The following is a 12,241-nucleotide window of genomic DNA, read 5'->3' as shown; positions in this document are numbered from 1 at the left end:
CATCAACCAAGGTTGTTCCATGGGCGTGAACTCCCAGGACTTGGGAGTTCTGGGACATACACACCCGAGGGCAGGAGATTCCTCCAGCGATCCCCATCCCACACGGGGAGTCAGAGCAGCCTCCCCACCGCCCACCAGCTGAAAGTAAGTGAGGCACCACGTAGCTTGGGCAGAAGCTTGGTGCAGCAATGGCTGGAGAAAGCTGGGTCAAGAGGGTGTGGGTGGTCTGGCACAACTACTCTCTAACAGTCCGGAGTATTGCTGTTTCTTCTGCCCTGGCTACTCAAATCGAAAGTCAAGGGGTGCCTGGGTGGCTCAGTCCATTAAGCTTCCGACTCATGATCTCAGCTCAGGTCTTGATCTCGGGGTTGTGAGTTCAAGCCCCACATTGGGCTCCATGCTGGGTGTGGAGCCTACTTTAAAAAAAAAAGTCATGATACTATTGAGGTCAAACAAAAAGGAAGCTCACTGCCTTCCTCCCCTAGGAAAGGGAAAGCACTCTAGAAAGGACCAGTGCAGGCAGGAAGATGCTCTTTTGGACCTTTTGGAGCATTTATGACCCATCCCTACGGGCAAGATCTCCTGCCATGTGCCAAAAGAGGAAAATAAGATTCCTAGAAATGAGGAACCCCTTTAAAAACAACCACAGAAACTTGTAAATTTAATTTCTAATGGCTTTGGTCATCCTTGGAATTCTATACTACAATTCTACAAGTGATAGGTGAAAGCAGAATTCACAGGTTTAAAAACAAAAATAAAACAAACAAAAAAACCTTAGTGTGAATTTCTAGGCTTCACAACCCAAGTCTGGGGGTTAATTCTTTAGTCTGATTTTCCAACTCACTGAAAACATTTTCCAGTTTCTGCTGAGTGATTTTCTGAAATTGATTTCCGTGCCTATTTCTGAGTCCCTGCAGTGAATAAGGCTTTGATAATTAAATAGTAATTTCAGCATCTCAAGCAGGACTTAGATGTACCCAATCGGTAACCAGCCATGAGACTTTGAGGGAGTCACTCACTTAATCTCTCCTTGCCTTGGTTTCTTGTCAGCAGCATGGGGACAGCATATCAGGGACCACATTGCCTCAGACCACTATAGAAACTGAGACTTATCCAATACTTCAGATTTTATAAATCCATTTGGATGCGCGATGCTTTTCCAACTGGCTCTCTAAGTTAATCAGATGGATCTTCAAACTGAAAAATGTCCATTTCCCTTTGTGCTCTACAAACATTCATCAGCAATTATGGAAAATGCCCAGTCTAATGGTATCTTTGTCTTTGTCTTTCCAAGGGGAGGCAATAAGTAACATTTTTCAAAGCATCTGATAATGACAGCAAAATGTACTAAATTATCTAAGATTGTTAGAGGAGTTATAGTTTGACCATCCTTTTAAAATTAGATTAATATCTAGAGCAATTTATTTTTTTAAATACAATAGGAACTCAACAAATGTTTCTACTGCTATGCAGACAGGAATATTCACTCATTCATCACTCAACAAATGTTTATTAAGAGCCCACTCTGCTTAGCGTTTTCAACTTCAGCTGTTGCCTGCACTCAACTTAGCCACCATATTGGAAAGAAGAAAGATATATTAATGCAGAATAAGGCGTAATGACTGATAAGGCTTAACCCATTCTTATATTTTAACAGAGCCTAATGAATTAACCCGCTGAAAATATTCTACTGTTAGAACAGGCCCCACGGCAGGTTGATGGAAGAAATATTTTGGTACCTCTTGATGCATTTCAAAGCACTTTTACATATATTCATCCCCATGTCCCCATCCACATGATATTGCAACTGAATAAAACATGAGAAAGTAATCCACTGGCACTTATTGATGCCTTCTTTATGCACTTCTCTAGGTACTGCGCTAGTTTCTGGGGCTGCACAGGCAGGTAAGACAAAGCTCTTACCTCCGGGCCTCTGTGCCCGCGGGGAAGAGAGAACACCAGTAATACCGCAGCTTGAGGAATGCTGCAGCCAAAGTAAATGCAGGAGCAACGAGGACACGGGCCATCCAGCTATGCCTTACACCACCTCTTGGCCTGGTGATTGTGCCTGGACTCAACCGACTCTTAGCACCTGTGTTGTCTAAACCTTGGCCATTCTCAATATTCCGTCATTCTAGCCTTTCCATTTCCTGCATTTTGCCGATTTTATTCATGTCAGCAAAAGCCCAGCTTCCGACAAATAACTTCGTTCAGGTTCTTAGCTGACCTTTGCGTTATCAGTGCTAGTCTAAAACTGGCAGACAATTCACTTTCAAAATTAAATGACTTTTTTTCCTTTGGTCATAATTACTAGAGTTAACATCTGCGTATTAATTTTCTATTCCTCTCAGGTGCTTTTGTGCCCCAATTCCAGAAATCTCTCCAGAGTCTACATTTAGCAGTCAACAACAGACATATGATTTGCCTGTTGAATGAGCTGTAAGAATACCAAAAGAACAAATCTCTTTCCCCCTGCACCCCCTCATCTCCCCACCCCCCCCACACACTCATGCCACCGCTGCCTGATGATTCTGGGGCTGACATTGCAGAGGATCGCAAGGATGATTTGTCAATTTGGCAGTAAAACCTTCCTAACATTCATGGACTTTTAGTAGATTTGGAACAGTGAGATGAACAGAGAGATAAAGAACATGTGCACATATATGCATGTACAGATATATAAATTTACCCCCCAAATTGTTTGATTAAAATATACACAAAAATGGTGATTTCTCGCTTTACAAATAAAAGATGCCTTCTGCAAGATAGATTACAAACCAGAAAGGTTTTTAGTGTAGTGACGGGTGACCAGTAACCAATCTTTAGAATTATTTTTGAGGGTAATTTTAGCAGTTCTGTTCAAATGATGCTTTTTTAAAGACTGCTATTTTTCTAAATAGAGCCTTTGTCAGGAGAGCAGGATAAAAGCCTAATAAAAACATATCTGATTATAAATGAGATTTTCCAGTAAGTTGCTTTTCACTAGCCGAGGTATTTGCCATTGTCCTTGAAAACCAAGGTTCCCAGTGATCTGCCTGAGAAGTTAATGATATAGTTCCTCGTGATGGAAAAGCCTGGATCCAGGGAGTATTAGGTAACTTTGTAGATTTTCACATGTTCCTTTTAGGGGTCCTGTGTTTTGAAAAGCGCTCCTGTGTCTGTGTCACACATGCCCACGCTGTCGAGTCGGTATAATCTATGGACACACACATACAGGTGCCTACAGGAGCAGCTGGGCGGGCAGACGCATGTCTCAGAAGCACAGTGGATATCACATTGTTGCTTTGTAACGATCATCACTAAGGAGGAGGTCAGAATTACACCACCTGGAGCCGCCGACCACCAACTTGGCCTAGGCCATTTGCAGCTTTTCTGTGGAGCATCCCCTTGTTGATGATGGGAACACCTGTGCGGTGCCCGCCTCGGGACTTGGTATTTGGCACGTCCGCGTTGCAACAGCATGCAGAGCCGTTACATCTCATGAGGGCTGGGGGCCACTGCTGTCCAGATTCTCTCAACATGCCGGGCTACCTGGCCCCAGGGTTCATGCTACTCACGGCTTACCAAACGATCTCAGAGACCAGAAGTGGGAGGCGGGGGGCTTAGAATCTACCAAGATCTGCCCATAACTGCCATGGGGCCCTGGAACAATCACTCCACCGTCCTTCACCTTGAGTTTCCTCACCTCTAAAATGAGAGAAACAGTAGCTGTTTCTCAAAGGTACCATATACCTCTAACAGTCTATAATTATAATGAAAACTCATACATAGAAAACAAATCACTCTATGACCCAGCAATTGTATATATGCGTGTGTGTGTGTGCGCGCGCACGCGCACGCGTGCATAGAGACAGAGGCAGGGAGAGAGAGAGAATGCACACAAATTCACAAGGAGACATACAAGGATGTTCATAGCAGCATTATATGTAATATGTAATAGCAAAAAAAATTGGAAATAATCTAAACCTTCATCATCAGGAAGTAAATAAATAAATAGTGTATAGTAATACATGGAATAACCACACAGCAGTAACGTGGGTGAGTCTCACACTGAGCAAGAAAAGCAAGCTGCTAACGAATACATACACTACAATGACACCATTTATAAAGTCTTAAAATATGTAGAGCAATAGTTTGCGTGATTCACCTAGTAAAATTAGAAGGATCTATGTGGAGATGATTTATACAAAATTTAGGAAATGGACCCATCTTGTGGTGGGGGGAAGGGGGGCAGAAGCAAGAGTGCAGAGCTGTACAGAGTGGATAAAGCTTTATTTCTAGGCTGGATGGTGAAGAGGTAGATACATTCTGTATGTCTGATGTGTAATTTGTATACCTTTTAAAACATATTAAGCATGCATAATAAATTTGTGATGTGACCTTTGCCTATCAATACTTCCAAATCCTTTCTTGCAGCCTTATGAAAATGATTAACACCACCTCCTGATTTTTCAAGATGGTTAATTTTCAGGAACTTAAAAAAAATTCTAAGTGCACTTTGTTTTAAACTTTAAAGTGTCTATTTGACTATTTGTGTGGCCAAACATATTACCAGGGGTATGATATACATGGTTTCACCAGAGACTGAACTTGACAAAACTATGGTACGCAGAAAGTTCTGTTGCCTTCTGAGGTCATAGTCAAACCTTGGGACGTCAGAATAAATATCAAGAAATAGCCACACTTTTGTCAGTGGAGGAAAAATAAAATTAGTATGTCACATTTTTCTGTGCCCTACGGATTCTTTCCACCCCTTCTCTATCCACCATCCCCTAGGGACAGTGGATAATCCCGTTTGTTCCAATGCAGTGGAATCTAGTTTTATTATAACGTGATGTGAAGCCTATAACTGATTTGGGGTCCAGTTGATTTAAGACTTTCACAGCAGCAACTCTAGCTATTAAAGTTTCCATAGTTGGGAAATTTATCCTTATGGTTCTGTTCAGTTGCCCTATCACAGATTTGCACTTTTTAAGAAATTCCTTTCTGCATTGAGTTAACCACCTAGCTAATACGCCTCCATTTTGCAGCAGAGGTATTATGTCTCACATATTGAAAATACTCTCCATACTCTCCGCAAATATAACAATATTAGTGGAAGGAGGGTCGGACATCAGATGGGAATGATGTTCTTAAACTTCCCACTACCTGTTTTGTTGTTCTCTTGGTCTAGTGGGAATCTAGTCTTCAAGAATCTAACAGAGCTTTTCTTGGATAGATTTTATGTTGCTTTCTTATCTCAATCTCTCCAAATGATAACTGTGAATACTCCAGTACAATTAGAATCGAGGTGAAACCAGTGGCTAGAGAGTTATTTTTTAAAAATGAATAGGTTTCTGAGGTAATCATTCTCATTCATTCATCACTCCAACAAATATTTATTGAGCTACTACTACCCATCAGGCACTGTTGTAAACACTGGGGATCTAAGAGTGAAGAAAAGGGGGCCAGGCCCTTGTCCTCATGGAGTTTGCCTTCTAGTGATTTCTTAGAATAACTCAGAGGATTGAAATGACATCAGGTGCATATGATGACAAGGATGATGACGGGCAAGCTCTTTCAGAAAGCCTTTCATGATCTTCCAAGCTAAGCTCAGAGCCTTCCTCTGCACCCCGCCCCCCAGGACACCCTGGGCATATCTTAGCCACTTGGGGCACCTGATATCTCAGTAGGTTGCTTTTGTATCCCAGCAGTGCCCCTCACCAGCTGTGCAACCTTGGGCCAATTAACTCAACCCTTCTGAGCTTAGTAACTAGCTAATCCTACTGAGCACCTACTATGTGCCAGGCTCTCTGCTAACTGTTTTACATAAATCATTTTACCTAATCCTTCTACCAAGGTAGATCCCCGGATAAGAAAATTGAAGCCCAGCAAGTTTAAGTAACCTACTTGAGGTCAGTCATGTGGGTAGTGAGTGACAGAACCCATAGTGAGGGTCCAATAAATGTTTGCCTCATGGTGTGGGGGTGGGTACCAGGGGGAGGCAAGTGAGGCAAGTCATGCACACGCCATGTCAGATCATGTTGAAAATCCTGATGCTTTGTTCATCATGGATTTTTCTTGCATTTATGTTGTTTTTAAAATATTGTATTAAAATATTATTTATCTTGATAACTGAGCTTTTGGGCACCCACCGTAATTTCTTGCCCAAAATGAGTGCCTCTCTCACCTCCCTCTAGTCCCAGTATCATTAGTATTATCATTGGTATCACATTGGAAAGGGAGTTACCTATTTATTTGTTGAATGCCCCTGCTAAATTCAGAGATGTTTAGAGGTTGCCCCCACATCTTGTGTCCATAAATCTTGTTAAGAGTTGGCACAGAGTAGGTGTTCAAGAAATAGTTGTGGAACCAAACTTTCTGCTCCACAATAATTCAAAGGAAGACTAGCCTCCCTTCAGTGAGAAGAGAGAACTAGCTGACCTCTTCGATCTCATGTAGTACGATTAGTCCATTGTGTGTCATTGTTGGCAGTAATCCTATAATATGTTATTAACATATTAACCACTGCTGTCAGGCACTGAGTATCTGCTAGGGCCAAACACTTAGCACACCTCCTCTCAAATTCTCACCACAAAGCAGGAAACCGAGGCTCAGCAGTGTGGAATCACTTGCCTGGGGCCACACACCTAGTAAGCTAGTAAGTGACAGTCAGCACAGGTCAGTGTGAGTCCAGACTTGAGTTCTTTCCATTCTACCACCTTTGTTTCTCTTTCAGCTCACAGTCTGTCACTGAACAGACTGTGGCATGACTGGGGCTGTAGAGAAGGGCGTGGGCAAGTGAAGACGATGATGAAGTTATACAAAGAAAAGATCCGCACACACCTGAACCCCCAAAGGGGAGGGGAGTTGCCAGGCCCTTCCGTGTCCCTGTGCAACGCCCTCTCTGACCACTGCTACAGGGTTGTTGTGGCCATTATCCCGTACTGTGGTGTGACCTTGACCTCTATCCATTTGGAGGGATGGATCCACGACTTGTCTGTGTGTCTCAAATACTTGTCTTCCTGACCTGCTTCCTTTCAAATAAATTGAGTAGTTAGTCCGACCGGATGACAAGAAGTCTATATGGTTGGGCAGCTGGTGATGGGCACCCTAGATCAGAAACAAGGAACCCAGCATTATGCACCCAGGACTATGTTCTTTGTTCTCAAACTACACTGGGTCAGCACTTAAGTGTCTAAGATCCTACTCTGATTTCCACCATGAATGACATGGTTGTATTTTCCAAAGTGCATTTCTTAAAACATCAGTACTATGGGTGCTTGGGTGGCTCAATCGGTTAAGTGTCTGCCTTCGGCTCAGGTCATGATCCCCGGGTCCTGGGATGGAGCCCCGCATCAGGCTCCCTGTTCAGCAGGGAGTCTGCTTCTCCCTCTGCCCCTCCCCCGTCTTGTGCTCTCTCGCTCACGCTCTCTCAAATAAACAAATAAATAAATAAAATCTTTACCAAAGAAACAAACAAACATCAGTACTATGGAATTCTGTGGTTAAGGAAGGTGAAACAGGCTTTCCTATCTCAGTATTTCTCAGAGCCTTCAAAAGGCTAATAAGGGAGGTGAACCTCCAAAAGAGGTATATCTCACGCAGCATTCCTCCAACCGCTTGCCAGTATGTGGAGTACTTCCACGTGGGATGCACTTTGGGAAACTGCGTGTCAAGATCTTTTAAATAGTACCTCATTAGGAAGTGCCAAGAAGGTGAAACCTTGGGAAGTGATTCTTAAGGAATAAAATGGTAATGTCCTTTTTTTATTCTTGCACTATAAAAAGGAAAAGTCATATAACTAGATGGAAGGAAAGTTTTGAAAATAAAAATAAATCACCCTTATTTTCCCAACTTCAGAATATTCCTTTCTTGCCTTTTCTGTATCTATACTTCTCCAAATGTGTATCCGTATGTGTATGTGTGTCCGGCACTGGAAATGTGCAGACGCTATGCTAACTACTTTGCATTTAATCCTCACAGTAACCGTGTGAGTTAGCAAATATGATCCCCGTGTTTGAGATTTGGAAATGGAGGCTCAGAGGGTTTAAGTAACTTCCCAAAGTTGCACAGCGCGTAGGTGACCGAGCCACTCTTTAAATAGTTATTTCTGACTCCACAGACTATGTGTTTAAGCACTGAAAGGCTGAAATAGTTATTTTCTAGCCTAGCAAAAAGTATTTGCCCTGAATTTACTACCGGGGAGCTTATCTTATCTCAGATCCTCATAGAGCTCAGTTCTCTGTTGAATGATAAAAGAACATTCCAAATTGTTCCCGCTTTTTATTTGTCCTTGCTTCCCTCCTCTGACTTTCAGTCACAAGAGCTTCCCAGCCAGTAATCCTAAACTTGGGACCACATTGTTTTCTGTTTTATGGCTCGACAAGCTCCTCTGTTGTAAATACATTCAGAAATGATTGTGGCTTTTTCTTGAAGCCTCAACATTTTTTAAAAAGTGATTTATTTTGACAGTGCTTTAGCCTCATGATTTCAAATATTAAGTTACTTGCTTGGTTCAGGTGATCTTATATTTTTCCATAAATGTGTTTATGTCACCCCGCAGACTGAAAAATTTCATTCCAGATTTTTTTTCTTTCTTCCTTCATTTGATTTTGTGCAGGAGGAGGATTGAATTCTTTGAACTTGTCAGTAAAGGAGAATATGATTGGAACATCAAAAACCATCGTGATGTATTTCGGTAAGAAGCAGCTCTTGTTTATGTGTTTCTTCATTATTTGAAGATTTCGCCATGCTTTTCAGACAGTGCTAAGGGCACACACGTGATTTTTAAAGTAACAAATCTTAGCTTCCATTCAAACATTCAGAGAGTAGTTGAATAATTAGAGAAAAGATAGATGGCATGTCTTTTCGTCTTCTAATCCATTATATTTTTGCCCCCTCTCCATAAATTTGCCTTCAGAATTAGAAAATGGTGTTCAAATAGGTTCAGTTTCAGCAAGCTGTGACTTCCTCTTTTTCCTGGGGTGGGGGTGTATGTTGAGGGGAGAGAGGATTTTGAACCTTAGAAAACAGTGTTAACCAAAACAAAGTAGAGAGTTAACTTTGGGGGGTTTTTTTAGAGACAACAGGCGTTGTAGATAGAAAACCAATTGGAACAGTTTGGGTGGGATCTGTTCTAGAATTTTCACTGAACTTCTTCCTAGTGGTTTAGAAAAGACAGCAGCAAACCACCGCCCTTACGTGGCATATTTGAACGCCCTGACTGGAGCCATCCCACTGGCTAGGCACTATTCCTCTTTCTCTCAGATCTTGTCCCTCCACTGTCCCTACCTCACCCACCCCCAGACCTTCTGCTGCCTTAGTCCTGTTCCAAATTGGAAAGCTTGTATTCCTGGGAAAGCCTGTGAGGCCTGCACTGAGGCGCATTGTGTCTGTTCCACAGCCAGGTGACTACTAGAATCACCCAGAACAGGACCCGTCTCATGGCGCCCATAGCTGCTATGCAAGCCCCTCCCCCCACCGCCTCCAGCTTCAGAACGCAGGGCTGCCTGCCCCTCCCCCTCTGCCCCTGACCTCTCTTCACCCTTTCCCCAAGACTTCTCACCGGGGCCCTCTGTTTCTCCCCTCCTGCGGTAATATTTCTCTCTGCTATCTTTTCAGACCTTTTTCTTCTTCCTGTCCAGGGTGGGAGGGGACCCTTCCTCCTTCAAAACTAGCCCTTCCCATGTGTCCTAACTCCGTTCCCTCCACCTCCCCTGCCCCTGGACCTGCCTTCTTGATTATGCTCCTTTGGCATTTTCAAAATCTGCTTTTTTCCAGCATGACCATACTAGGCCTAAAAATATGCTTCTATCTCCTCAGGCAAAAATATCATGCCTCAAATCTGCCTTCTTCCCCAGGTCCATTCATAGTCCCCGTTTTCTCTTCAGCTCCACACTTGACTCACCCTCCTCCTAACTTCTTGCAAGGCAGTATGTTTCTTTTTAAATAATTTTGAGTTCCACAAGTAATTACAGGACTATATTTTTCTGTAACAAATGAAAACATGACAGATGAGCCACCAGACGTCCCCTGGGCTTCACTCCCAATTCCCACACCAGAGCGAAGCACAGCTATACAGTCTGTTACCAGTTTGCTGTATCCTTTCCAGCCACTTCCAAAGCACTTATCTACGTGTATATTCTGAGGAAAAAATACTGTTGAGTGTGGACTTGTTTGTTTGTTTTAACATAATTTACGTACTTATATATCCATCTGAACTGGCTTGTTCACTCAACTGTATGCCTTGGAGTTTTTTCCGTGTCCGCACGTCATCAGCGTTTACTGTTGCACAGCACTCCAAAGGATGGATTTACCACAGAGTAGCTAGCCGTTCCTCTCCTGAGGCCTTCAGTCTATGAAATGTGACTTCAGCTCCTTTTGAAAGTCACCAGTCACCTCCCAAGGATCAAATTCTAGGGCCTTTGTTCTCTCCCCGGATCTCATCACAGCCCCTCATTGCACTGGCCTTTCTGTCTTGAAGCTCTCCTGGTCTTTGGAGGCTGTCGAGCCCTGGGCTTCTAGATTTTCTACTCTCTTCTGACTCTTGCTTCTCCTCTTTGTCCTTCTCCAGCCCTTCCCCTCTCCACCACCCCTGAAAGGCAAGGACCCCGAGGACCTATTTTTGAGATTCCTCTCCTGTTCCTCAGCCTCCTGGTGGCTTTAACAAGCACCCCTTCTCACATGACTCCTGCCCTATCTCTCCAGCCTGGCCTCTCTTCTGAGCACAACTCCTAAAATGTCCGTGCTCATTCCACATCTCCACCTGGGTGTTTTCCTACAGAGGTTTTCAAACGCTTTTTGGCAGGGAACCCCAAATGGAAGAAAAATCTTATCTGGAAGCACAGTGTGTAAAATAGAGGTGCTCCGGGAGCTCTCCACGCCCCCCCCCCCAGCTTTGCCTTCCCTCCCCAATTTCATGGTTAGACTCCGACCACGGGCACCGAGGGGCAGGGGGACTCCGGGGGACCACCGTGTTAGAGAACCTGAAAATAGCAATAAAACCAACTAAAAGTCGGTCTGCTTTTTATCATCACCATGTGCCTACAGCCTGAACAATGTCAACGATAAGCTACTTCTCCCCGAGAAAAATCTTGTGTTGGTAGAAGTCCTAAACAATTGCTGAGTTTACTGTTGAGTATCAAAGTAATTGATATGAAAGCTTCAGATGAGCACATAATTACTTACCCTTTAGTTGTACACGTGTGCCTGTAAGTTCACTGCGAGAGCGCGCGGGGACCCATGCGCAGGGGACGTGCGCGGGGACCCCGTCAGCCGCTGACACCGGTGGGCGCGGTGCCCACTTCAAGTCTAAGTTCCTTTCGCGCGGGCTCCGCGGCTAGTTGGTGCCTTCCCCCCTACCGAGCTTCACATCCCCGGTTTCAAAGAGTACATCCGGAAGAAACAATGATAGCGCAGTAACGGCAAGGACGGAAAAACATAACTCGACCTACTTCGCTTCTGTCATTTTGTGTTGACCATTTGGACGTTTTATTTGTGTCTTAAAATTTAAAACCGAGACGCAGAGGGCAAGGCGCGAAGTGGGATTTTTTGTTTGGTGAGTGCCAAATGCAGCTCACACGTGAACTATTTTATTGACTATGAATCTATTTTTTTTAATTACAATGGATTCTTTTTCATTGCTAATTGTTTTAAAACGAGAACCAATCAAGAAAATGATGGTTAACCCAAGATTGTTGTTGAAATGACTTGGCACATAGAGGGGAGGTGCGATAAAAATGATCTGCGGAGAGCGTCGGATACGCCGGAGGCAGCCCCGCCGGCCGCAGAGGGGGCTGTACGCTCGGTGCCGCGGCCATGCATTCACTCGGCGCGCCGTGCACCTGCACACCCCCACCGCACACTCGCGGCCATGCATTCACTCGGCGCGCCGTGCACCTGCACACCCCCACCGCACACTGAACGGGAAGTATGCGGACCTCAGGAGTCACTTCCTCCCGCCTCTCTGACTCGAGAAAAGACCTTTCCCTTCTTCTAGAGGCATCTAAACAGTACACTATCACTACTCATTCACCCCCTTTGGTTCTTCCTCTGGAATCTCTCAGCCTTCTCCTTGCCTTTCCATTCTCCTGCCCTTCCTTGTTGTAGGCCCTTATCAGTTGATATTTTCCAACTGGTCCCCCTGCTTCCCTTCTTCTCCAAACTCTTTTCACACCCACCACCGAAAGTTCTGTCTGGAATGTCTAGCCAGGTCCTTTCTGAACCCCCAACCGTAACAGACTCCCCAGTGCCAGTTGGA

At 44.1% G+C, this 12,241-nt stretch overlaps 1 protein-coding gene across 1 annotated transcript in view; it reads left to right on the top strand.

The window, feature by feature from the left end:
* Positions 1-12,241, top strand: part of PDE11A (phosphodiesterase 11A) — a 390,891-nt gene that overhangs the window by 333,201 nt on the left and 45,449 nt on the right. Inside the window, exon 16 of the mRNA XM_036099160.2 lies at positions 8,603-8,680. Coding sequence (XP_035955053.2) covers positions 8,603-8,680 — 78 coding nt within the window. The remainder of the gene's footprint in view (positions 1-8,602; positions 8,681-12,241) is intronic.

Source organism: Halichoerus grypus, chromosome 4, assembly GCF_964656455.1.
Source record: "Halichoerus grypus chromosome 4, mHalGry1.hap1.1, whole genome shotgun sequence".
Taxonomy (NCBI): Eukaryota; Metazoa; Chordata; class Mammalia; order Carnivora; family Phocidae; genus Halichoerus; species Halichoerus grypus.
This window is presented reverse-complemented; position numbering and strand designations above follow the sequence as displayed.